This window comes from Hyperoodon ampullatus (assembly GCF_949752795.1).
Source record: "Hyperoodon ampullatus genome assembly, chromosome: 5".
Classification (NCBI taxonomy): Eukaryota; Metazoa; Chordata; class Mammalia; order Artiodactyla; family Ziphiidae; genus Hyperoodon; species Hyperoodon ampullatus.
This window is the reverse complement of record NC_136918.1, coordinates 23,630,451-23,657,938: the sequence shown is the minus strand read 5'-3', so window position 1 is coordinate 23,657,938 and position 27,488 is coordinate 23,630,451. Positions and strand designations below refer to the sequence as shown.

General features: G+C 44.4%; 2 protein-coding genes across 3 annotated transcripts; one reads left to right on the top strand and one right to left on the bottom strand.

The window, feature by feature from the left end:
* Positions 1 to 212: 212 nt before the first annotated feature.
* Positions 213 to 14,655, bottom strand: NKIRAS1 (NFKB inhibitor interacting Ras like 1; the record flags this gene model as incomplete). 2 transcript variants are annotated; one of them, XM_079705583.1, is made up of 3 exons in its annotated part: positions 213 to 455; positions 7,204 to 7,465; positions 14,543 to 14,655. In XM_079705583.1, 3 exons carry the CDS (start codon positions 14,653 to 14,655, stop codon positions 213 to 215), a joined length of 618 nt encoding a protein of 205 aa, XP_079561709.1. The 2 variants fall into 2 exon arrangements, with proteins under 2 accessions (XP_079561709.1, XP_079561710.1); XM_079705584.1 differs by having other exon boundaries at positions 7,204 to 7,445; positions 14,562 to 14,655.
* Positions 14,656 to 23,542: 8,887 nt separating this feature from the next.
* On the top strand, positions 23,543 to 25,959 carry RPL15 (ribosomal protein L15). Its single transcript, XM_079704939.1, has 4 exons — positions 23,543 to 23,586; positions 24,219 to 24,400; positions 24,598 to 24,734; positions 25,603 to 25,959. The coding sequence occupies exons 2-4, from the start codon at positions 24,229 to 24,231 to the stop codon at positions 25,906 to 25,908; spliced, it is 615 nt and encodes a 204-aa protein (XP_079561065.1). The 5' UTR covers positions 23,543 to 23,586; positions 24,219 to 24,228; the 3' UTR covers positions 25,909 to 25,959.
* The last annotated feature ends 1,529 nt before the right edge of the window (positions 25,960 to 27,488 follow it).

Genomic DNA, 27,488 nt, shown 5'->3' with positions numbered 1-27,488 from the left:
TCATTTTAGGGACAAGTCTGAAACAAGGAGAGTGCAAATATATTATTACTTCATGTCAGGCAACAGTAACTGAATTAAAACTGGAAGTGCATTAAATTACTTCCCTAGGGGCTTCCTAAGGACCAAATGTAGACAGAAATGGCCTGTTCTACATGAGTTCACAGACACCTGGAGGCAGTCACCATTCAAGGGACAGTTGTGCACCCCAGGGTTTAGTTCTCAGAGCTGGAGTTGCCTTTGCTTCTCCTCCCAGGCAGAGGGAAGCTCGCTTTGCTCGGGGGCTGGGAGAGTTTGCGGGCTAGCAGGGTGAAGGGCTCGATCAGGGTCTTACGGTCTGTGACCGTCACCTCCCACAGATGCACCTTCTCGCTCCTGGCCCACCGCTGTGCCACTTCGGCGTCCACTTGTCTCTGCTCAGAAAGGTCAGTTTTGTTTCCTAACACGACAATGGCCACCTGAAAGAAACGGGTACAAGATCACACTTTGCCAGCATCCGTTCCTAGGCAAAATGGAGGAATAAAACTGTCCCATTTAACAAAGTGCTTCGTCCAAACTGACCCTCAGGTGTGAGCTGAAGGGTAAAGGGCATTATCTCACCCCTCCTCGCTCAGTGTGTCTCCTTAAAAACGCAGATGCTCTACAGGCTGCTGACTACGCAACACCTGAAGTTACTCAACTCCGGTAAGACTGGAAGACAAGACTTGGGGAAATCACTATCGAGGGTACAGATAACGGTTTGACTGAAGTGTGTCTACATTTCAGTTTAGCTCTACCTGCTGTCTGGGAAACCTGCGATACGTACTTGAAGATAAAACCATGGAACTTCTGGAGCCGTGAGAGGTCTGCAGCCCTGGGGCCTGAGTTCCTTGAGAACGGGAATCGTTCTGTTCACGTCACTCCTAATCATAGCAAAGCGCCTGACACAAGCACTAAATATGTGTTGAACGTACCACCCAATAGGAAAGTTTTACCCTAAATGCAAGGCAATCGATCCTTCTCTCGAAGTGGAGCGCTCGCTACCCCCAGGCACTGTTTCAGGTGACCAGAAGGGCGGTCACAGTCCGCCGGAGGGGAGACGAGTGGTGACCTCCAGACGCTGAGAGTGCCTGGAAAAGCACCTAAAGCAGGAGGCCGGGGAGGGGGAGGAGGGCTCCTCTGCGCCACGGTCGCGGTCCTGCCTTTGAGACGCGCGCGCGCGCTCCGATGGGAGGACGGGGCGGGACGGAGCGGCAGGCAGGGCTCTCCTCCGTTTCAGCAGGAGCCAGCCCTCCCGTTGCTCCCCACCACCCACCCGGTCTCTGCGGTGAAGGTTCCCTTTCTCTCCGGCCGCCCGCAGGGCACAGCGGGGAGGTGTCCTAGGCTCAGGGCCACCTCCAACGCGGTCCCTCCCTAGAAACCCTCAGGCCGAGGGCTGCTGCTTCTGCCCTGCGCCCCCTGCCCCCCCACCCGCCCGGCCCGGCTGTCGCTGCTCATCCCAGCGCTGGCCCGTGGTCCCCCCACACGCTACTCCCGTCATACTGGCGATGATTTCAGCAGCCCTGGGGGCGACCCGGTAGCCTCACCCCTCAGCTCCTTGACTTCAGAGATCCTAACTGTCCTCCCGACCTCAGCCACTCACTCCCACGAACCAGGATAACCGCTCTCCTCTCCGACCTCGGGTGCGGAATCCTGCTCCGACCGCTGCCTTCCTGGTTCATCCCCCGCACCCCTCTGCAGCAACCCCACAAGCACCGCAGGGACCCACGAGCCCCAGCGCTACCACCTCTGTCTCAGTCCTTCAACCCCGCTGCCGCCCTCGGCGCTCCCCCAGCCGAGCTTCTCCTCGTTCGCTCCCTCGCCATCCTTATCACGCCGTACGCCCCCCGCCGCCACCTCGGTTAAGTTGAACTCTTAGCTGTACCTTTTGCCGACACCATTTACCGAACGTGGCCGGAGAAAAACGCAACCCTGCTGGCCGGTCCCGGTTCGTAACCACCGCCCTCCAGCGCGCTGCTGTTCCCCAGCAAACACTTCACGTTCCCGCCACCTCCCCTGGAAGGACGGCGTCTCCTACCTTGGTCCTCCTCCTCCAACCTCCACCGTTCCCTCTGCCTTCCCCGTCTCACCCTCAGCTGATGTCCACACTACGTCAGCAAGAAGACAGGAGCAACCAGAAGGGAAGTGTCAGGTGCTCCCACCGCCACGTCTAACAGCCCCACGGTCCTCTAAGCCCATGTCCCCACCCTCTTCAACCTGGACAAGGATGTCACTATCCCCTCACCTGCGTCTCTCGGCTGAATCATCCCACTGAACACAAACAACCATCTCTCTCATCTGAAAAACAAAACCTTCTTACACATCCTTCTCCAGCTCCTCTCTGTTCCCCTTTTAGGGGACAATATTTTACCCTTTGACTCAAAGCTCTTTCAAAGAGCTGTGTTTGCTGTGCTCAACTCTCTCACATCCAGCCCATCAGACTGTCTCACTGTTTCACTAAAACTGTCGTTGTTGAGATGTCCCAAGTTACTAAAGCTGGCCACTTCTCGGCTTTTTTGATCTGCCTTTAGTATCTGACATAGCTTGGTCACTTCCTACTTTTTAAAGCGCTGACTTTACTTGCTCTCTGGGACACCCTTATCTCTTGGTGTTCCTCGTACTTCAAAGGCCACTTTGTAGACTCCTTTGCTGCCTTCTCACTTCTCCAGCCGGTAAATGTCAAAGTGCTCTAGAGCGAGAGCACCTGAACTAAACCCTGCTTCTCACCTTGTCCCTCAAGGTGAAAGTCAACACAGAGTGATATATATACATATATATATATATATATTTGGCCGCACAGCATGCGGGATCTTAGTTCCCCAACCAGGGATCAAACATACGCCCCCTACAGTGGAAGTGTGGAGTCTTAACCACTGGACCACCAGGGAAGTCCCAGAGTGATCATTTTAAAACAAGTCAAAAGATGGGACTTCCTAAGAGAGAGGCATGGACATATATACACTACCAAACGTAAAATAGATAGCTAGTGGGAAGCAGCCGCATAGCACAGGGAGATCAGTTCGGTGCTTTGCGACCACCTAGAGGGGTGGGATAGGGAGGGTGGGAGGGAGGGAGATGCAAGAAGGAGGGGATATGGGGATATATGTATACGTATAGCTGATTCACTTTGTTATAAAGCAGAAACTAACACCATTGTAAAGCAATTATACTCCAATAAAGATTTTTTTTTTTTTTTTTTTTTTTAAAAAGGGATTTCCCTGGTGGTGCAGTGGATAAGACTCTGTGCTCCCAATGCAGGGGGCCTGGGTTCAATCCCTGGTCAGGGAACTAGATCCCACATGCATGCCTCAACTAAGGAGCCTGCCTGCAGCAACTAAGACTTGGTGCAACCAAATAAATATTAAAAAAATAATAAAAGTAAGTCAAAAGAGGTTCACCTTCGTTCACATTAAGGACAAATGAAACTACAAAAATACCATTTCACCCAGAAGAGTCAAAAAATTCAAAAATTGAACCACACATTGTTGTCAAGAGTGAAGAAACAGGCATTTTCATACCACTCCTATGGACAGTAACTTGTCACTATATTTACCTTTAACTCGAGAACCTAACTTCTGCTGGTTGATCTTACAACTCTACATTAAAATGTACAAAATAATAAATGTCTTAAGATTATTCACTGTAGCATAGTTCATGATAGCAAATGACCAGAGAGAACCTAAGTATCCATCAATCTGAGACTGGTTAAAAAAGTATGATATATCTACAGCCACACAGTGAATACTATGCATCAGTTAAAAAAAAAAAAAAAAAAGGAATCTGAGTACTGCTTTGGAAAGGACTCCAAGATATATTACATGGAAAATACAAGGCATACAACAATATGCTACCTTTGGTACAATAGAAAAGTAAGAAAAAAATTATGTACATTTCTATTTGCTTGTATTTACACAGAGAAACTCTGGAAGGACACCCCCAGACTAGAAAAGGGGTAAAACATTAAAACAGCATGCTTGAGGTACAGGAAATAGACGGTTGAACCCAGGGGTGGGAACAAGTTCACTAGAGTCCTCTCTATACATCATATTTATTTTTGAACCATGTGCAACCATTACCTTCCAATTTTTTAAAACAGACATGAAAACAAGTAAGTGCCACCCAAGCTAGACCCTGCCATCCCTTTGCCTCCCGTCCCGAGTCGCCCTCAGCTCTGCCTCCCCCCAGCCCTGCCCGCTCGGGCCTCAGTGCCGCTCCCGGGCACAACACGCTCCCGCCCCGGCCCCCGCTCAGCTGGGGCCTCCGCCTGGAGCAGCCTCCTCTAGACATCGGCTTACGCCCTACAGCCTTCCCTCACACCCTTCAAATCTCTGCTGGAAGTCACCTCACCAGGCCTTCCCACATCACCTCCAGAAAGCAGTGCCCTCACTCCCCACTCTGCTTGACTTTTCTTCCTACACTGCATCACTCCTCACGATACATACTTGTTCGTTGTCCCTCTCTCCCCCACCCCCCCGACAGAAGCTTCATGGCAACGGGGACTCTGTTCTATTGTCTACTGTATTCCCTCCGCCTCACCTAGAACAGTGCCAGGCACATAGCCCAGTAAGGATCTGCTATCAAAGCTACAATGAGGTAGCACCTCACACTGGTCAGAATGGCCATCAGCAAAAAAAAATCTACAAACAATAAATGCTGGAGAACAGGGAACCCTCCTAGACTGTTGGTGGGAATGGAAATTGATACAGCCACTATGGAGAACAGTATGGAGGTTCCTTAAAAAAGTAAAAATAGAACTACAGTATGATCCCGCAATCCCACTCCTGGGTATATATCCGGAGAAAACTCTAATTCGAAAAAATACATGCACCCCAATGTTCACTGCAGCACTATTCACAGTAGCCAAAACCTGGAAACGACCTAAATGCCCATCAACAGATGAATGGATAAAGAAGACATGGTGCATATACACAATGGAATATTACTCAGCCGTAAGAAGAAAGAAAATAATGCCATTTGCAGCAACATGCATGCAACTAGAGATTATCATACTAAGTGAAGTAAGTCAGACAGAGTAAGACGAATATCATATGATATCACTTATATGTGGAATCTAAAATATGACACAAATGAATTTATCTATGAAACAGAAACAGACTCACATAGAGAACAGACTCGTGGTTGCCAAGGGGGAGGGGGTGGGGGAAGGATGGAGTGGGAGTTTGGGATTAGCAGATGCAAACTATTATATACAGGATGGATACACAACAAGGTCCTACTGTATAGCACAGGGAACTGTACTCAATATCCTGTGATAAACCAAAATGGAAAAGAATTTTTAAAAGTATATGCATGGGGCTTCCCTGGTGGCACAGTGGTTGAGAGTCCGCCTGCCGATGCAGGGGACACGGGTTCGTGCCCCGGTCCGGGAGGATCCCACATGCCGCGGAGCGGCTGGGCCCGTGAGCCATGGCCGCTGAGCCTGCGCGTCCGGAGCCTGTGCTCCACAGCGGGAGAGGCCACAACAGTGAGAGGCCCACATACCACAAAAAAAAGAAAAAAAAAGTATATGCATGTATAACTGAATCATTTTGCTGTATAGCAGTAATTAACACAACATTGTAAATCAACTATACTTCCATAAAAAAATTTAAAAATAAGCATTTGCTGAATGAATGTGCTTCTTAAATCCCCATAATAACCATATGAGAAAGGTACTATTATTATCCTTATTTTATAGATAAGGAAACTAAGGCAGGAAAGTTGAGAAGCAGAGCCAAGATTCCAGTATCAAGGACATGAGCTCACTGAACTATACTTTTAACTTTAGGGGGGTAGGGAGGGCAATCTGGGGGATACTCCCCCAAATAATCACAGCACTTATCTGTCTCGGTGGGAAAGATGGGAAACAGGTGGAGCGGAGCCTTCATTACTTACCGTTTTACATCTTTTGAAGATTGAACCTTGTGAATGTCGTTATCTATTCACAAAGTAAGTTAGTATCCAAAATAATAAAAATAATGAAAATATCAACAACCCAGAGGTCCTTGAACAGGTGAGTGGTTAAATGAACTTTGGTGCATACACACCATGGAAAACCACCCAGCAAGAGAAAGGAATGAACGACTCGTACACGCAATTACCTGGATGACTCTCCAGAGAATTACACTGAGTGAAAAAGGCCGATACCTCAAGGTTACAAACTGCGATTCCATTTACGTTAACACTCTTGAAATGACAAGGTTACAGACATGGAGAACAGATAATGGTTAAGGAGGGAGAGGGGATGGGAGGGGAATGCGTGTGGCCATGAAAGGTCCCATGAGGGGTCCCTGCAGTGCTGGAAAGGTCCCCTCACCGTATAAATGTCAGTACCTCGGTTGTGTTATTTTACTATAGTTTTTGCACAGTGTTATTAGCATTGGGGGAAACTGAGTTAGGGATCTCTATGATTTTTTAAAATTGCATGTGAATCTACAATTACCTCAAAATTAAAAGTATGACATAAAAAATACATAAAAATTAGGTTAAGTAAAAATTAGGTTAAGAACATCTAGCCAGTGCTGTGAATGGGTTCATGACACGGTTCCCTAAACCCTGAGGAGTCAGCCATGCCAAGACCCAGAGAAAGACCTGCGACGAGAGAGTTCCAGGCAGGGGAATGAGCCACTGAGAAGGACTGCACAGGGGGACAAAATTATCATGCTGGAAAAGCAGAAAGTTGACTACTGGAGTACAGTGACAGAGGAACAGAATGCTAAAGGTGAAAGGACAGACATGGGCCAGATCATCTAAAACTTTACAGACCATAGTAAGAATCTTATTTTCAAATGTAAGTGGATAGAAGCCACTAATTATTTATTAGTTTTTTCCACTTCTTTTCTTTTTTTTTTTTTTTAAGGCTAAGGACAATCCTACTTCTCCAAGAAGACAATACAAAGCCCCAGGAAACAGTGATCCCAAATAACGTGAAATGAACTATGCAGTATTTGCAATATGGAGTCATTAAAATTCAAGTTGTACATGGGAAGAAGCAAAGGCAGAAAGTCAAATGCTGGTCGTGGTTGAACTCAGTCCTGTATTTCCTGAGCTCGGGAAAAAATCATGATGATTACAGATACTGTGAATACAATTCAATGCTTTTAAAATATTTTAATTGCCCAAAAGCCCATGCTACAATTTCAACAGTGTTATAATTCATAGCTGGCATTTTTTAACATACCCACTTACCTCTTTTTTGTCTTTGAACTTATCAATTTCTTTCTTCAGAAGCTCCACTCTTTGAAAGGATTCAAGGTTATTCACACTGTACACAAGAACAAAGCCATCAGCAAATGAAAAATAATGCTTTGGCAGCTCCACTCCTTCCTGTAGGCCTCTGGTGTCGTAAAGATGTAACTGTTCCTTGACTCCCCGATCTGTTTCCACTGAAGCCATATACACATCTTCCATTGTTTCACAGTCCTCCATTCCTGGGGTTAAAAAGGAATTACTTTTACATATACAAATATCAAATTATTATGTTATTCACCTGAAACTAATACACTGTTATGTCAATTATGCCTCAATTGAAAAAAAAAAAGCTTTTACTCTTTCTGGATAACTCAATACCAATTGTTGTGTATTTTCTCGTCCTTTAGAAGGTGGCTTTCTAGGTCCCTTACTTACTACACATAAGAATCATATTTCCATTTACTAGCTTCTTTAAAATGAAAGGTAATTGTTACAGTAAATGAACAAAGTGCTTTTTAAGATTATTTCTTCCATATAGACATAAAAGAAAAATTGGGCAGTGAGATTTACTATTACTTATTTTTCAGAAGTAACTTACAAGAGTCAAAGAACTTACTATCTCAATTGGAGAATTAAGGGCTGATTTTTAAAGTACCTTCAACAACTAAGTGGCCCCATTTTCTTTTTCATCAGCGCCAAGGACAGGGCCTGGGTAAGTTTGATTTTTCTCTGTACAATTTCCACTGTTTCCAGGGTCTGTTTCAAGGACTCAGAAATGTACACGTCCAGTCTGGGTCTAGGCACCAGGCCTTAATTCCCAAGTACCTACTGGGCGCTTCTGTGTGAATGTCCTCCAAGTCCTCCAAACTAACAAGACTTGTTATCTTTCCTGCCCCACCTGTCCCTCCTCCTTGCTTTTGTCCCTTGATCACCATCCACCTGCTCAGTCTTCAGCGTTCTCTTTGAACAAGCAAAGTATGGGTGAACGTGGTCCTAAATCAGCCACTGTACACCTGAGACATCTGCTCGATCCACTGCCTGCTTCCACTCCCCCTGGCTTGCTCCCTTCACCTGAATGACTGCCAACAGCTCAGGAAGCACCTGGTCAACACCTCATCCTTTCCAGGCTCTGCTGAAATGTCAGCTCTGTAGATTTTCTTCTGATTATCCACTTCCCTCCATCCTGCTCTTACTGTGCCTTGTACAGGTAATACCACTTCACCCTAAACTCTTTTCATATCTGTCCCCTCTGGAGCTGCAGTGTAAACTCCTCGAGAGCCAGGACTGTGGCTAATCTCTCTTTGGAGCTCTGAGGACTAACGAATTGACTTACATACGTAGAAAGTCCTTAGTAAACGCCTGAATGAATGAATGAATGAATGCGTGAGCTCATAACTGGTGCCCCAATTTCATTCCCCTGCTCGCCTGAATGATGAGCCTTGTAAAATCCATTTTACTTTGCTCCATTTGTGTGGGTTTTGTCTCTTCAACTCACCTAGAACTTCCTCAAGAGAAACAACACTTCTGTGTACACGGCAAGTATGCAACAACCATTTGTGGATGAGGGGATTAAGGTGAGAAGATGAACACTTTGAATGTTAATGACTAATGCAAGAGGTAGTCTATAAAGACATAAACTTATTGGGCTTCGATTACAAAAAATTTAAAAGCAAAAACTACCAAGACTTTTGTCATGGTGGATGTTCTGTCCACCAAAAGCCAGTCTGGTTCCCTTCCTCCTCCCATTAAGCTTAGACCTTTTGAGATTTTCTCACCCTATACATCAAGTGAAGTTACGACTCTGCATCTCCTCTGCCACTCCACGCCACCTCTGTCCCAGCAGGAGACTAAGGCTGCACTTCTAGAAAGGGTAAAACAGAGCTGCTTAGATGTGGGACAGAGGGTATGAGTTCCGCAGTGAAAACAAGGGGCAACTCAGTGACGTGCCCCCTCGGCTCACAAAACTTTGGCGGCCAACTCTTTATCCTCTAGGCAGAAGGATCTGGGGAATCTGGCCAGTGAAAAAGGAGAAATCCTAAATATGCTAACCTCTGAGGTAAACCAACAAATGCCCCACCCAGGTCACCTTATAATGAAGCAAAGCCATGAACCCTATCCACATGCTTAGAGCTTTAAATTAGCTTTTCAGTTCCCCATTCTTAACTACAAGCAGACAACCAAGGATTACGAGATACCTGAGAAAGAGAAAAAAAAATTAGGAAAGAGCACCTGAAAAGAAAAAGACTGTGCAAAGAAAACAGACAAAAAAACTACCAAATATTATACTCAAAGAGATAAGATAGTGCATCCATGAAATAACAGGATACTAAGAAATGAAAGCTCAACAGAGGGCTGAAAAATAAGGATGAGGAAAATTCCCATAGAGTGGAACAAAATGCTGAGAAATTTCCAACAGAAGAAGAGAAAATTTAAAAATCAGAGGACGAGTCCAGAAGATCCAGCATCCAAAAAAGAGTTCCAGAAAGAGAGAACAGAGAACACAGAAGAGAAATAATTCAGAGATGAAGAACACACATTTCCATATTGAAAGGGCCCACCAGGTGCCCAGCACTGTGGATGAACACAGACTGATCCTATGATACACCACTGTGAATTTCAGAGCACTGGGGAGAGAGCCTACAAAAGCGTCCACATCCGAAGCAACAAGGATCAGGATGGCTTCCGGCTTCTCAGAAGCACTGGAAGAAGATATTAGAATCTGGTAAACTGAAGATACACATGGTCTATGAGCCTGCGATTTCATTCCTAGGTATATCCCCCCAGACCTTGTCCAAATCATAGCTGGGATACGTGTATAAGACTGTTCACAGCAGCACTATTTCTAATAGCCCCAAACTGGAAACAACCCAAATGTTCATCAAGATATAAGAGGTAAATAGGGACTTCCATGGCGGTCCAGTGGATAAGGTGCCACGCTCCCAATGCAGGTGACACGGGTTTGATCCCTTTGATCCCTGGTCAGGGAACCAAGATCCCACACGCCACATGGGGTGGGCAAAAAAAAAAAAAAAAAACGATACAAGAGGTAAATAAATGGAGGTATATTGAGACAATATACCTATCGTGAAAATTACATCACACCTACTTAAAACAATATGGATGAGTCTTACAAATATAATGTTGAGTGAAAAAAAACAAACACTGAAAAATTTATACGGTATGATTCCGTTGATATCAAGTCAGTAAGAGGCAAAAATAAACTATGTCATCCAGTGATACATACATAGGTGGCAAAACAATAAAGAAAAGAAGGGATTAACCAAAAGTCAAGGGAAGGGCTGAGTTTTGATTGAAGACAGGAACACGGGGAGCTGACAAGAGTACCTGCGGTCTTCTACCTTTTGACCTGTGTGGAGGTTATGTTAGGTTTTGTAATTATTCATTAAACCACATGTGTGTTTTATGCACTTTTCTATATGTATGATGCATTTTATAATAAAAGAAGGAGAAAAGATGATAATGGACCAATGCTTTCAAAACTTTGGAAGGAAATTATTCTCCATCTAGAATTCTATACCCATCAAAATTATAACTCAATTGTGAATGAAAGTAAAGACATTTTCAAACACGTGAAGCCTCAGAATATGTATCATGCACATTTTCTTAGGAAACTCTTTGAGGGAGGCCCGCCATCAAAATTAGCATGTAATCATAGAAAGAGGAAGACCCCAGATTCGGAAAACAAAACCTCACATGAGAGTAAAGGGAATCATAGGGACAACAGTAAATACCTTTATTCAGAAGCCCCAGGATTACTACTGTGCACCAGGCATAGAGGGCATGCTGAGGGCTGTCATCAACCGATGCCTCATGCCATTGTGCAACCTTTTCAACCTCCAAAAAAGTCCTCCAAGATGTGCTCCACCAAAAGAAGGGCGTAAACAGAAGGTGACAGGAGATCTAGAAAACAGGAAATCAAACCCAGGAAGAAAGAAAAATAAAGGAAAGTTCTATGGTGACAGCTGTACAATAGGCCCAGATAAGAGAATGCTAGCTCCTGGAAAAATATCTCAAAAAAAAAGGGTGGGGTGGATTATCTGATATGATTGACCTCATGGAGAACTGAGAACCATCTGCACAGGTGGAAGGATCAGCAAAAGGTATGAACAAAACTAAAGAAGTGATAGAGCAAATATTAGCCTCCATAAGAAGAAAAAGAAAGAAAAGAAACAATCATAGTACATAATACTGCTCAGCTGAGAATATTTACATGTGCCAGCAGTTGTCAAAGTGTGGTCTACAGAGATCCCTTGAGGTATCCTTCCAGGGAACCCATATGGGTAAAACTATTTTCATAATAATATAAGACATTGGTCTTTTTCACTGTGTTGACATTTGCACTGATGATATAAAAGTAATGATGGGTAAAACTGCTGGTGCCAGGACTTCCCTGGTGGCACAGTGGTTAAGAATCCGCCTGCCAATGCAGGGGACATGGGTTCGAGCCCTCGTCTGGGAAGATCCCACATGCCGTGGAGTGACTAAGCCCGTGCACCACAACTACTAAGCCTGTGCTCTAGAGCTCATGTGCCACAACTACTGAAGCCCGTGCTCCGCAACAAGAGAAGCCACCACAATAAGAATCCCGTGCAAAGAAGAGTAGCCCCTGCTCGCCGCAACTAGAGAAAGCCTGCACAAAGCAACAAAGACCCAACGCAGCCAAAAATAAAATTAATTAATTAATTGAAAAAAAATTCTCTAAAAAAAATACTGCTGATGCCTTAGTACAAATGAAGGCAGTGGCACCAACTGTATTAGAGGCTGAATTCCTCAACACCTCATACTTGCGGTTTCAAAAGAAAAAAGCCAGTTTCACTTAAGAATGTCCTGGATGAAGCAGGAAAAATTACCAAATTAATTAAATCCTAATCTTTGAGTATGTATCTTTACACTTTTTTAATATTCTATGTGATTAATGAGAAGTATACATGAAGTATTTCTGCTTAATGAATAATGGTAACTGACTGGAGGAAAAGGTCTTGCGTTTGAGTTTCAAGCTGAAATAGCTACTTTTTTTTTTTTTTTTTTTTTTGGCTGTGTTGGGTCTTCCCTGCTGCGCACAGGCTTTCTCTAGTTGCGGTGTGCGGGCTTCTCATTGCAGTGGCTTCTCTTGTTGCGGAGCACGGGCTCTAGGCATGGGCTTCAGTAGTTGCAGCGTGTGGGCTCAGTAGTTGTGGCTCGCAGGCTCTAGAGCGCAGGCTCAGTTGTCATGGCACGTGAGCTTAGTTGCTCCGCGGCATGTGGGATCCTCCCAGACCAGGGATCGAACCAGTGTCCCCTGTATTGGCATGAGGATTCTTAATCAACGCACCACCAGGGAAGTCCCACTTCTTTTTTTTTTTAAAGAAGGAATAACAGAAAAAAAAACCCATGGTTATTCAGGGCATTTGACAGACATTTTCTCAAAGATGAATAACGAGAGCCTATCATTTCAAGGAAAATAACTGATAGTATCTGTTGTTAATGATAATATTTGAGCTTTCAAGCAAAAATGAGAATTGTATCCATCAGCAGAAACTTGATAGCTTCCCAATACTGATGAGACTGGTGATAATATTGATATATGGTATTTGGAAGATCTGCTTACCTCAGTTAACCAGTATTTTCCAAATGACCAGTTCACAAATGTTAAGAAACCATGCATGCAAACCATTTGAAGTGCAAGATAAATCAATGAGATTTTAATGTAATAGAACAGGAGAAGTTCACTGATGTGGCTTCAGACTCCACACTGCAATAACCTTTAAGTAACCATCACTGATTGAGTTTTAGTGAAATACCAAAGAAGAAAGTCCACAATTATCTGCAAAGCTATTAAAATATTCCTACCTTTTTCAACCACATATTTGTGTGAGGCCATATTTTCTTCACATATTTCAACTAAAAAAACATATAACAACAGATTGAATGCAAAGGCAAGCAGATATGATAATCCAGCTGCCTTCTATCAAGGCTGGACATTCAATTTTCAAAAACGTAAATGAACACTGATCTTCTCACTAAATTTTTTTGAAAATATAACTACTTTTCATTAAAATGTGTTACCTTAGCATATAATAAGTTTATTGTTATTATTATTTTTTTTTGCGGTACGTGGGCCTCTCACTGTCGTGGCCTCTCCTGTTGCGGAGCACAGGCTCTGGACACGCAGGCTCAGCGGCCATGGCTCACGGGCCCAGCCACTCCGCGGCATGTGGGATCCTCCCGGACCAGGGCATGAACCCATGTCCCCTGCATCGGCAGGCGGACTCTCAACCACTGCGCCACCAGGGAAGCCCCTATTGTTATTATTTTACATGATAAGTTTTTTTTTTAATTTCCTCAGGTTTAATCTCTAATAGAATAAAAATATCGTTAAGACATAGCCTACAGAAACAAAATCTGTTGGGGTTTTAAGAGGGGAAAGGGCTTCTTTTTTCCCCCTTTGGGCATAATTTACTTTTTCACTGGCATAAATTAGAATCTGAGGGTGAGAAATTCAGAACCAATAGTGCAGCACTGTGATAGGTTTCCAGACCTTCTGACACAGGCATTGTTATTAATAAAAACCAAATATGGATTTAACCAAAGTTGTTAAATATTATTCTGGGAAGGTGGAAGAGAATCAGAGTTCATCAAAATGGTTAATAAAAGTAAGACAGAAATGTGCTTGAAGCCACTTGCCAGTGATAAATACTTCAAAGATCTATGATTCTACGTATATCTCTAAGATAAGCCTTGTTTCATTCTAACGTGTTATGTCTGTCCTTCCTTACCGAACTGTGACCTCCTTAAAGCCAGAGATGCTTCTCCACCTCTAAATCCTCACAGGCCTCATCACAGCCTGTATCAAAGAGCAAGTACTGAACAATTATTTAACTCAATGAATGAATAAATGAATGAGATAATCCGATTCACAAAATTAGGTCATATTGCAGCAAACAGCTGTCTCTTCCATTCTTAAAACCTATACAGCAGTACTGGAAAGTCATGTTTGAAATGAGAATGAGAGATCATTCAATGTATTCTGACGTCAGTGAGTCTGTGATTCCAAGACCACTCTTCATCATGTAAACACACTGGAAACCACATAGAGACAACATTTTTCTCACCTGTTATAACTCTTGTTCTAACAGAGTAAGTGCAAGCACTCTGGAATTTCAACAACATAAAGATGATTTTTCCTTGATCCTACCTTCCCCGCCTCACCTCTGTCGATTTCTATGACCCTTTTGGTCCCTCTCGATGATACCTCACTTTTATGCACCACTGCCCATCTTTAAGTTAGCATGACCAACAAAAGACCCTGACCAGTTTCCAGAACCTGCAGGGAAACTAGGGAAAAATAATCTTACCAATAGTATGATTCCCATAAAGGAGCTGCTCCAAAATTGCCGTTTTTCCCACAGATAACAAGCCACAAACCACAACCTTACAGCCCTTTCCCATCTTCTCTTAGGATATCACTGTGAAGAAAAGAGAAGAACTTTAAGACTGTGTACTGTTAAAAAAAAGAAAAAAGAAAAAAATCAACCTTTCCTTTTTCTTTCTTTCTGTGTTTAAATTTAATTAGTAATACATACACAGGGGGCAACTGCAAGTATAAAAAGAAATGTAGAATACGGTACATCCTTCCAAACCCCGTTCCTGGTTCCCATCCTCCCTTAATCAGTGTTACTAGTTTCCTATATATCTCTGCAGAGGTGACCTAGAGAAACGTAAGAATACATGTATAGATACATGTTTGTTTTCAAACAGCATAAATGCATCTTATTCAAAGACTATTCCAATACTAATTAAGTCTATAGGAATCCGAACCGAATCCTAGATGAAGCAGTCCTTGAAAGACTGCCTGCTCATCAATGTTTACCTGGAAAAATAAGCATTTAAGTAAAAATTTAAGGAGGCATGAAGATAAAAATTTGGACAGAGAGTAGACATCATTTTTTAAAGAAGTATTAACACCATCAATGCGAACGTCAGTCTTTTCTCAGGAGAGTGAGAAACTGGATTTGGGGCTGTCTTAGTCATACTTCCTTTTGCGTCACAGTTCTTCATGCTAGAAAAATTGCTCAGGCACTTTAAACTGAAAGAAAGGAAAACTCATTTCTCCTCGCTTCCTCACATATGCATGGAAGAGCAAGACTGGGTAACACTTTCTTGAATTTTCCTCAAAGTTTTTATTTTCCAGAAGGCAAGGTACCAGCAGACAAGACAGAAAGGGAAAGGGAGCTCATTAAATACAACAGAAAAACTTGGGAAGAGAAGTTCAAGTTCCACACTGTCTTTTGCCTCCTTTCCTCCAGTTCTCTTACCTAGAAGTGTGAGCATGCAATAGCTCTGACGAAAAAGCATGCCACAACACCTTCAAGTCAGAAAACAACAAGAAAGTCCAAATGAGCATTCAAATAAAAGGGATGGTGGGCATCTTTCTGTGTGTGCACGTGTGTCACACATCACTTTTTTTTTATCAACACCTAAAACATTAACAAATGAACTTCCTGTAAGTCTTCTCTACTCTGTTTTCCCGAAGTCTGTAAATTTTTTTTTTATCGAGGTATAGCTGATTTCCAGTGTTATGTTAGTTTCAGGTGTACAACAGAGTCAAAACTTTTATAGATGATCCTCCATGTATAGTTATTATAAAATACTGCCTATCTTCTCTGTGCTGTACAATATATCCTTGTAGCTTCTTTATTTTATACATAGGAGTACAATCCCCTGTCCCTACTTGCCCCTCCCCTCCTCTCCCCCCACTGGTAACCACTAGTTTGTTCTATCTCTGAGTCTGTTTCCTTTTTGTTAGATCCACTAGTTTGTTGTAATTTTTTAATTCCACATATAAATGATAACATACAATATTTGTCTTTTCTCTGACTTATTTCAATATGCATAATACCCTCCAGGTCCATCCATGTTGTTGCAAATAGCAAAATTTCATTCTTTTTCATGGCTGAGTAGTGTTCTGTTGTATATATTGATATCTTCTTTATCCATTCCTCTGTTGATGGACACTTAGGTTGCTTCCATATCTTGGCTGCTGTAAATAGTGCTGCAACAAACACTGGGATGTAGGTAGCTTTTCAAATTTGCATGTTTGTTTCCTTCGGATATATACCCAGGAGTGGAAATGCTGGATCATATGGTAGCTCTATGTTTAGGATTTTGAAGAACCTCCATATTGTTTTCCACAGTGGCTGCACCAGTTTACATTGCCACCAACAGTGCAAGAGGGTCCCCTTTCTTCCACATCCTTGCCTACGTTTATTTGTAGACTTTTGGATGATGGGCACTCTAACAGGTGTGAGGTGATATCTCATTGTGGTTTTGATTTGCATTTCTCTGATGATGAATGATGTTGAGCATCTTTTCATGTGCCTGTTGGCCATCAGTGTCTTCTTTGAAAAAGTGTCTATTTAGGTCTGCCACCCATTTTTAAATCGGGGTCTTTTTTATATTGAATTGTATGAGTTGTATTTTGGATATTAATCCCTTAGCAGTCATATCATGTGCAAATATTTTCTCCCATTCAGTAGGTTGTCTTCATTTTGTTGATGGTTTTCTTTGCTGTGCAAAACCTTTTAAGTTTAATTAGGTGCCATTTGTTTATTTTGCTTTTGTTTCCTTTGCCTTAGGAAACAGATTCAAAAAAGTATTTCTAAGATTTATGTCAAAGAGTGTTCTGCCTATGTTTTCTTCAGGGAGTTTTATGGTTTTTGATCTTACCTTTAGGTCTTTAATCCATTTTGAGTTTATTTTTGTGTATGGTGTTAGGGAGTGTTCTAATTTCATTCTTTTACACGTAGCTGTCCAGTTTTCCCAGCACCACTCATTGAAGAGGCTGTCTTTTCTCCATTGTATATCCTTACCTCCTTTGTCATAGATTAGTTGTCAAAGTCCATAATTTCTTATGACCCAGATCAGCCATGACACTTATCTCCTGACATGAAAAAAAAATTTTTTTCTTTTGGCTGTGTTGGGTCTTTGTTGCTGTGCACGGGCTTTCTCTAGTTGCAGCCAGCAGGGCTGCTCTTCATTGTGGTGCGTGGGCTTCTCATTGTGGTGGGTGGGCTTCTCATTGTGGTGGCTTCTCTTGTTGCAGCCAGCAGGGCTGCTCTTCATTGTGGTGCGTGGGCTTCTCATTGTGGTGGGTGGGCTTCTCATTGTGGTGGCTTCTCTTGTTGCGGAGCAGGGGCTCTAGGCACGTGGGCTTCAGTAGTTGTGGCTCACGGGCTCTAGAGCACGGGCTCAGTAGTTGTGGTGTACGGGCTTAGTTGCTCTGTGGCATGTGGGATCTTCCTGGACCAGGGCTCGAACCTGTGTCCCCTGCACTGGCAGGTGGATTCTTAACCACTGCGCCACCAGGGAAGCCCCTGACATGAAAAATTGTAACACTACCATTATTGTACTGCAGTAATAACACAGCACTCGTTTCCAGAGCATTACGCTACATTTTACCAGTAGATAAATAATCATCCCCTAGGTGATATAACCATTATTTCCTGGGTGGCACTCTTGGAATCTTTCTGATAAATCTTCCCAAGAATATTTATCACCTGCTTCCAGGAGAACCACTTCTCTTAGGGGACTTTCTCTTCTTTATAATTTCTAAATAATTGCAATAGAAAAACACTCAGTCTTTATTTATAAGGGCAGAGTTTTGTTTAACACTGATTATCTATGGTATGGTAACAACTATGTCAGCAACTATGACCTATTTTAAAAGGTTTTCTACACATATTTCTGAATTTATGATTAATTTAATGTCATCTCCTTTATCATAGGATTCTACTCTCTCTGAATAACGTGGTCTCCTGTAAGTTATACTATTGAATCTTTCTTTCAAAGGGGTTTTTTTTTTTTAAGGTAAGAAATGGATTTATTTACATTTATTTATTTATTTATTTTGGGGCTGCGCTGGGTCTTTGTTGCTGCATGCGGGCTTTCTCTAGCTGTGGTGAGTGGGGGCTACTCTGCTGCAGTGCACGCGCTTCTCATTGCAGTGGCTTCTCTTGATGTGGAGCAAGGGCTCTAGGTACGTGGGCTTCAATAGTTATGGCACGTGGGCTCAGCAGTTGTGGCTCGCAGGCTCTAGAGCTCAGGCTCAGTAATTGTGGCTCATGGGCTTAGTTGCTCCACAGCATGTGGCATCTTCCTGGACCAGAGATTGAACCCATGTCCCCTGCATAGGCAGGTGGATTCTTAACCACTGCACCACCAGGGAAGTCCCAAAGTGGATTTATTTAGAGAGAAACATGCTCCACAGACAGTGTGGGCCATCTCAGAAGGCGAGAGCAGCCTTGGGATAAACACACTCCACAGACAGGATGTGGGTCATCTCAGAAGGTGAGAAAGGCCCAAGGGGCTTTTAATAATAGTTAAAATTTAAAGGAAGTTGCCACCTAACTACATGAGAGGAGGATAAGAAAGTGATGGTGGCACGCAGAACAATTCTGTTGTCAGAAAAGGTTGCCGTTGGAATCTAAATTCTGATTTTTCTATTGTTATTTTCTATTGTTATTTCCCTTCCTCTGAAATAATATTAGGATCAGCAGATAAAGTTTGTTAAAAATATGCACTATTTTGTATTTGTGTTTGTATAAGATAAATTGGGGGATTTGTTTCAGTATTTCAGAGAAGATTTCAAGGGCGAAAAGTAAAAGCAACTGAAAAGAGGTAACTCAAACACTAGGTAAGGATTTTAAGGTTTTTTAGGATGGTGAGAGAAGGAAAGAAATAAAACAGATCTTGGCAAATATTTTATACCATCAAAAAGAAAACAAAGATGAGAGGGTAAGTGTGATTAATCAAAGCACACCTGAAGCATTCTAGCTTCCTAGTTGTCTTCAAGTAGGAAACAATAATACTACATAAACCTGAAGATTAGGACTTCCCTGGTGGTGCAGTGGTTAAGAATCTGCCTGCCAATGCAGGGGACACAGGTTCGAGCCCTGGTCCGGGAAGATGCCACATGCCACAGGGTAACTAAGCCCATGCACCACAACTACTGAGCCCACACACCACAACTACCGAAGCCCGTGTGCCTAGAGCTCATGTTCCGCAATGAGAAGCCACAGTAATGAGAAGCCCACGCACTGCAATGAGTAGCCCCTGCTCGCTGCAACTAGAGTAAAAACTGAAGATTAGTGACCTGCTTTACCATCAATTAAAAAATATGAATTCTTGGGACTTCCCTGGAAGTCCAGTGGGTAAGACTTCACCTTCTAATGCAGGGGATGAGGGTTCAATCCCTGGTCAGGGAGTTAAGATCCCAAATGCCTCTCAGCCAAAACACCAAAACATAAAAACAGAAGCAATATTGTAACAAATTCAATAAAGACTTTAAAAATGGTCCACATCAAAAAATCTTAAAAAAAAAGAAAAGAAGAATTCTTGAGGTATAAACTACTGTGTATAAAATAAATAAGCTACAAGGCTACATTGTACAGCACAGGGAATATAGCCAATATTTTATAATAACTATAAATGGAATATAATTTAAAACTGTGAATCACTAAGTTGTACACGTGAAACGCATGTAATACTGTACATCAACTATACCTCTGTAAAATTAATTTCTTAAAAGTATGTGTTCTGTAAAAAATTAATATCTAATGTAAGATTTTGAATGAATAACATTAAATACACATACAAAAACACTTTATTTTTCATATATGATCATGATGGCAGGGACTCACATTACATACAAGGAAGTTGTTCTCACTCATATATATTCAATATGTACAAATAAAACCTACTAAAAGCTTAGTTCTATAAGCATTATAATATTTCATAATTCCCAAACACAATAAATAGGCACCATTCCCTTCCAAATATAAAGGGAGGTCATCTGCGGCACCCTGAAAGGGCAGGGAATCACATGAATAGATCCTGGGGGTGGCCACGCCTCTTATTAAACCCAGGTTTCGAGAGTTTGAAAGGCCCCAGAGTAGATGGATGACCTTTAAGGTCACTTCTAACACTGTAACACTATGAGAGCGGAAACTACTTACCAGGAAACCGCATCAACACGAGGTTAATACAAAAAGTGGTAGCTACAGCTACCTGTATAGTCCCTACCCTAAGAAACTGCTGGACAATACAATTCAATCTGTGACCTATTAATCCCTGACAGTCTGATGTAAATGACTAAGAGTATGTGCTTAACAGGCAAAATCCAATGCAGTCTAAATACATATTGCTTTGCTTTCCAGGCTAATCAATAATGTGGCTAGAGAATAAAAATACGTTCTGATCCATTCTGCTGAAAACACTGAGCTTGGTCAGTATCCTCTTTGAAATGCCATCACAAAGAGCTACCCAGAATTGTCAGTACTTCTGTTCTTCTGTTCTTCTAAGGAAATCATTCTAGTTTTAAAGTAAAACACAATTTTTTAATGCAATCTGAAAAATATTATCACCGAAACACTGTTAACCTCATAAAGAGATGTTATAGATCTTATTATGCAAGCATCACAGGAAGAAAACCTCTACACTGTGTATTTGTTTATGTAAACATCATGGATTGTGTGCAATACTTTCACTTAGCCATAGATGAATACACTTTACATACATAAACACATATTAAAAGAGTTTTGCAAACAATACTGCACATAATGAAATACAATAAACAGATTCCAGTAACCATTCTTTTACTCATAATCCTTCAGGGGATTATCCTAACGCCAGGCATTAGGGACAAACTAGGAGGCAAAATCAGAAATGATCCCTGCCCTCAGGAATCTCAAAATCAATTGAAAATACCAATCCAAATCTTGCAAAATTGCTAATTGAGAAACTGCAAACTGCAAATCAACAAACAAAACTGCAAAACCTAATTAAGAAATAGCAGTGATTAATCACATTGCCAGTATCTTCTTTCCAAATGATTATTCCACCTTTGTAGTCAATCGTTCTTAACTAATTTTCCTCACAACCCACATCTGATCCATCAATAAACCCTCTACCTTTCAAACACATCCAAGGCTGGACCACTTAGCACCTCCATCACTAATGAAGTAGTCTAAGGCACTATAGTCTCTCATCTGATCTCTCAAAGATGTCCACATCATAATCCCCCAAATCCATGAGTATTCTACTTTACATGGTAAAAAAAAGACTTTGTGGTTGTGACTAAATGAAGAACCCTGAGATGGGGAGATTATCCTAGATTATCTGAGTGGACTCAATGTAATCACAAGTGTCTTTATAAGGTGGAGACAAGAGTGGCAGAAGCGAGAGAGACAGAGATTTGAAGATGCTATAATGCTGGCTTTGAAGATGAAGAGGCCAGAAACCAAGGGATGCAGGTGGCCTCCAGAAGCTGGAAAAGTCAAGGAAATGGAGTCTCCCCTAGCACCCCTAAAAGGAACACAGCTCGACTGACAACTCGGTATTAGCCTAGTGAGATTTCTGACCTACAGACCTATAAGACGATGAACGTGTACTCTTTATTTTTTTATTGTTTAATTTTTTGGCCGTGCCACATGGCATGTGGGATCCTAGTTCCCCAGAGATCGAACCCATGCCCCCTGCATTTGAGGTGCAGAGTCCTAACCACTGGACCGCCAGGGAAGTCCCACTGTACTCTTTTAAGTCAGTAAATTTGCTGTAATTTGTTATAACAGCAACAGGAAAATGAATACAACCTCCTAACCGTCCACACTTTTTCCCGTCTTCCTTTTAGCCTCAAATAATCCTTTTTCTTTTTTTCCTTTGGCCACGCTGCGCAGGCTTGCGGGATCTTAGTTCCCCGACCAGGGATCGAACCCAGGCCAAGGCAGAGAAAGCTCTGAGTCCTAACCCCTGGACCACCAGGGAATTCCCCAAGTGATCCTTTTAAAATGTAGATCACATGAAGTCACCCTTCTGCTCAACATCGTCCCATGGTTTCCAATCTCAGAAAGTTTGAAAACCCAAAGTCCATAAGAACGTTCGTCTCTTTGATGTCACAGGCCAGTTTCCCCTATGCCTCCTTCCTGGTCCTGTATTAACGCAGGCACACTCCAGCCCTGGCGCTGTTCTCTCTGACTGAAATCAGTCCCCACACCTCCAAGGTCTTTTCTCAAATGCCACTTCTCAACACTTACCTGAATATTCCATCCAAAATTTCCACCCCTGCCCCAACACGCCCTACCCGTCCCCTCCCCTTAATATTTGTCCTTAACACTTATCACAGAGCACAATATACATTTTATGTCTATTGTCCTTTTCCAAGAAGCTAGAATTGCTGCGACGACCACTGCTACCATGCCAGCAGCTGGGCACATGTGAGGCCCTTCAGAAATATCTGTTGAATGAATCAATGCACCTGTGAGGGCTTTTACAACGGTAAAGCTGCAATTTAAAAAAAAAAAAAGGATATTAGGAAATGGGGTAAAAAAAATATAACCAAACACGCTAATTTAGAAGATAAGAGTCTCTTAAGCCTTCGCCACATTTAAACTTAGAATTCGTAAGAGAATTAAACCACATGATTTATCTAAAATGAAAATATTCTGGAGATGCAAAAAAGTTAGTAAATAAACTGTCAATAAAGAACGCAACACAAAACGCCTGCATTTTCTCGGCTTTTTTCCCCAAAACACTTGCACCTGACGACCAGATTTTGGCATATAAATATTTCGCCTTCCTAAAAAGACCGTGGTTCTGACGTAGCAAATCTGGGACTAGATCTGCACGCAGGAAAGGCACGGACCCGGGAAGGCGAGGAACCGCCTGCAACACGCCCCCCCCCCCCCAATCGTTTTGGTGCAAAATTCCTCGGAGCGGGGCCTGCAGTCCCAATTGCTCCGGGGGGGACAGACGCGGCTCCCACCGCCAAGCCCCCGCACCTCGAGCGCCCCACCTGCCGGCTGGGGCAGCGCCGCCGGGGCCCCCAGTTTCTGCGCGCGTCCGGGGAAAGCGGGGAGCCCACCGCGGCCCCCCCCCCCGCCAGGTGAGGCGCCCGCAGTGCAAAGCGGCCCTGCCGGACGCCCCCGACAGACCCGCACGCCCCGCAGGCCCAGAGGGGAGCGGCGCGCGGGCTGCACGGCGGCACCGCGGGCTGCGGCCCCGGGAGCCCCGGCCCGAGCTTGCCTCCTCGCGGCGCCGGGATGTCGGGACGCTCTCCAGCCCAGGCCTTGCCGCGGACGGTCGCCGCCGACTCGCCTCTGCCTCTCAGGCTCGAATGCCGGGGAGAGGGGGACGGGACCTGGTAGGAGGATGCGCCCAATCCCGGCCTAACTCCGCCCAGCGGGCTCTCTGCTGGAACTACATGGCCCATGAGGCTCTGCGCGGCCGCCGCTTTCCACCGGAAGGAGGCTCGCAGAGGAGGGGGAGGAGCGCGAAAGGGATTGTGGGAGAAAGGGTCGTTCCTTTCCGTTTGGCGGCAGCCATCAGGTAGGTTGTGGTGGGATATTGGCTTTTCTATCCGCCGCGGATCTCTCTTCATCTCCGCCATCCAGGCTCGGGGACCCTGCGACCTCGGAGCTCCTCCTGTCTCCTGTGCGGCGCGGGTTCGGTCGGGATGCGGGGCAGCGCGGACGTGGAGAGGCGGCCCCCGGAGCGGGCTGGGGGGAATGCTGTGATGGCGGCGCGAATCCGAGCTGGGGCCAGAGCGTGGAGGAGAGGGAGGCGTGGGGGCTGAGGGACGGGCGGCCGGGCCTGGGGCGTCCGAAAGCGAAGCCGGGGGGCTGGGGGGAGGGAGAGCTTTTCTTCGAGGAGTAACCCTTGGCGGTGGCGGCGGCACCTTCCCCTTGGGGATCCCGGCAAGGCCTCTGCAGGCCGGGCCTGGGGCGCCGCCCGCCTCGGTCCCCCGCCCCCGGGCGCCCAGGGCCTGCTCGGTTCCTTCGTCCGGCAGCAGCGTGCGGGGCGCCGGGATGGGCCGGCTGCGTCCCGCGTTCGTGCAGAGCCGTTTCTTCATCATCGGGGCTTTCCTTGTGGTCGGTGGGGACTCGGGCGGGCGGACGGGGGCTTGTCGTTACACGTGAAAAGGATGATGTGTTTCTGATACTTGGCGGCTTACGTCCAAGGTGAGCCGAGATGGGCGCTTACAAGTACATCCAGGAGCTGTGGAGGAAGAAGCAGTCGGACGTGATGCGCTTTCTGCTCAGGGTGCGCTGCTGGCAGTACCGCCAGCTCTCGGCGCTGCACCGGGCCCCGCGCCCCACCCGGCCCGACAAGGCGCGCAGGCTGGGCTACAAGGCCAAGCAAGGTGAGCGGGCCCTGCGCGCAAGCGGGGAGGAGATGGTGCCCCCCCGGGAAAAGCCGGGGAGCGCGCTTCGGGGAGCCGTCCCTGTCGCCCAGGGCCTCGGCAGAAACCGATTGCTGGCCTGATACAACAGTCGGTGTCGGCGCGTTAGAAAGGCACTGAGTCCTTCGCGCCCTTCTGTGGCCCTTTTCTCTAAACAGGTTATGTGATATATCGGGTTCGCGTGCGCCGCGGCGGCCGCAAACGCCCGGTCCCGAAGGGCGCCACCTACGGCAAGCCCGTCCACCACGGCGTCAACCAGCTCAAGTTTGCCCGGAGCCTTCAGTCTGTTGCCGAGGTAAGTGGGTTTCGAGTCGCGCTTGCGTTGGCCGCCTCCCGGAGGAGGAGGAGGAGGAGGATTTGGGCACCTTTCCTCGTGGTTCGTTTGTACCCAGGTGAGCCCTGTTGCGTTTAAAATGGGGTTGGGTGATTTTTTTTTTGTTTTTGACTAATCCCAGCGAGGAGTTGGTATCGGACTTTGTCAGTTTTTTGTTGGGAACCTGTCTTTGCTTACGTGGAGGAAAGTGCTTTATGATAAGCGTGCATCCGTGGAGACTACGCTTCTCTAAAGGGCAGTGAACGTTGTCTTGAAGAGCGTGTCTCCCCAGGCGTTAGAGAAGCTGTGTTTGTTCGTACCACTGATTGCCTGTGCTCGGTAGGAAGCTGTCTTTCTCGGCTACTCAGTTAAGCTGTGCTCTGTTGTAGAGGTTGGCAACAAGGGCCTATTGCCCTCCACGAACTAAAAAGGTTTTGTGTTTCAAAGAAAAGGCAAAGGAGACCATTCGAAAGAGACTCGTGGCCTTCACAGTTCTCTGTAAGAGTTTGCCAGCCCTTCTATTGTGCTAGAAAAATGCATGGTTCCAGAGTATTCGATTTGGTTAACCAGATACTAGCATTCATGTTTTACTTGGTAAGGAGGCAGTAAGAGAGAACGGTTTCAGATCTAAGCATGTCTGTGTGCTTTGTTTTATAGTAAGTCTCTACCTTATCGTACTTCAGGTCCCAGCCTCTGGGGAGCAAATCAGTCTAAGGATATTTATGTGTGTTACATAGTATGTACGTCTACCTTATCATAATGGTCCCTGCCTCTGGGGAGAATTCTTGCCGCCTTATTGGCTACTAGGATGTGTGGGATGCTGACCTTGGGCCTTTGTTTCCTGTTCTAGGAGCGAGCAGGACGCCACTGTGGGGCCCTGAGGGTCCTGAATTCTTACTGGGTGGGTGAAGATTCTACGTACAAGTTTTTTGAGGTTATCCTCATCGATCCCTTCCATAAAGCTATCAGAAGAAACCCTGACACCCAGTGGATCACCAAACCAGTCCACAAGCACAGGGAGATGCGGGGGCTGACGTCTGCAGGCAGGAAGAGCCGCGGCCTCGGCAAGGGCCACAAGTTCCACCACACGATCGGTGGTTCTCGCCGCGCAGCCTGGAGAAGGCGCAATACTCTCCAGCTCCACCGCTACCGCTAATATAAGTAATGTTTGTAAAATTCTTACCTAATAAACAGTTTAGGACATTCACGTCTGCTTAAAAGTGTTTTTTAATCTGTCTGTTAAAACTAGTTGTCTGCAGGTTGCTTCATTGAATGCATTGTCAAATTCTGAAAGTTAAAGTGCAATAATGTTTGAAGATTTTAAGTGATGGTGTGTCTTGTTTCTAATAAGGGAAATGCCTTTGTTTTTTGCTTTATTAGGCAGTTGATATGTCCGTGTTTAAAATGCTGTCTGGTAACAATAGGTGTAAAATTCTGTAAAAGAGGAGCACAGAAACTAGCCATGTAGATTTGTTGGTGCATGTGATGAAACCTACAGCTTTATTGGGGTGATGCAATGCTCTGCTGGTTTACTCTAAAGTGGCTGTTTTATGGAGTTTGGCAAGGACAAACTTTAAATTGGTTTTCCTTGGAAATGTAAAGGATGTCGTGATCCTTTATCATGATCATAATGCCGAAAAATAAAGTTGACTAGGGCCCACGTTTTTAGACTTAATTTGCTATTCCATATATGTAACTGCTGCTGCCAAAAGGCAGAAAGTAAAGGAATGCCACCATTTTTTAAGAGAATTGAATAAACCTGTTGCAAGATGTTTCTCTTACAAATTGAAACAAATCCTGGTTAACGTAAATTAACTTGGCCTTGGCCTCGATGGTATCACTGAAGTTCCCATAAAAGGTGGGAGCTCCTGGTTCAATCCCGTGACTCTGATCTGTAGAACACTTAACTTCATGCAGAATAGTCATGGTATTTACACTAGTGTATATTGAAACTGATGGAAATTGAACATTGGGTAAATGAGGAGGGAGTTTTTAACCCTAAGGTTTGTAAGCTAGTGATGCTAGGATTGGGAAATTGGTGTTCATAAGGTCCCTTTCGAGTGTGGGAGGATAGAAGGGGCTTGGATCAAATTTTTAAATGTTTTATTTGTAGTATTAGTTTGTGACCCATTATGAAATCTAAGCCACCTTGGGGAAAATAGGGTTGGTTTTATTTAAAAGTAACATTGCTAAGTCTCATCAGTGTTATCTTGGCTCATCACTTTATCCATTCCCATAAGGCTACTAAGAAGAGTCGTGTAGTTGGTGTCAGTACAAGTTCAGTTGGTTTCCGATTTTATGTGTGGTCTACAGTTATTTTTCTCATCCCTGCTCAAAGTACCCCCAAGAGCCTCACCATTCCACAAACGTGCCAGGCCACCCACCGGTTGTGGTCGGGCGTACCACCACATTCTGCTTGCATCATGACTTCCCCTAGACTAAGCTGCTTTTTCCCAGGGTGGAGTTGAGTGTGTAGGAAATATGGAAGGGGAGTTGCCCCAGTTCTTTCCAGTTCTTGGTTTGCTATCTTAATAGGTAGTTTAATTTGGAAATCTAATTGCTGGTTTTCTTGCAAACCAATTTTGCTTGTATTTTCTTCAAGGGTCTTTTAAAAGGCCCACTTAAATGATTTCCAGAAAACATGTAGCAGGCTCGCAAAACCTTCTGAGACCCAAATTCCTTCCCACTCAAAAAATCTTAAACCATATTACTTTGTGTGTAGAGGTGGTTCAACTA

Excerpts from the sequence above, each read along its gene's own strand:
- RPL15 (XM_079704939.1), top strand. The coding sequence starts at position 24,229 with ATGGGCGCTTACAAGTACATCCAGGAGCTGTGGAGGAAGAAGCAGTCG. Across the intron at positions 24,401-24,597 it reads GGGCTACAAGGCCAAGCAAG|GTTATGTGATATATCGGGTT; the intron begins GTGAGCGGGCCC and ends TTCTCTAAACAG. Across the intron at positions 24,735-25,602 it reads GCCTTCAGTCTGTTGCCGAG|GAGCGAGCAGGACGCCACTG; the intron begins GTAAGTGGGTTT and ends TTCCTGTTCTAG.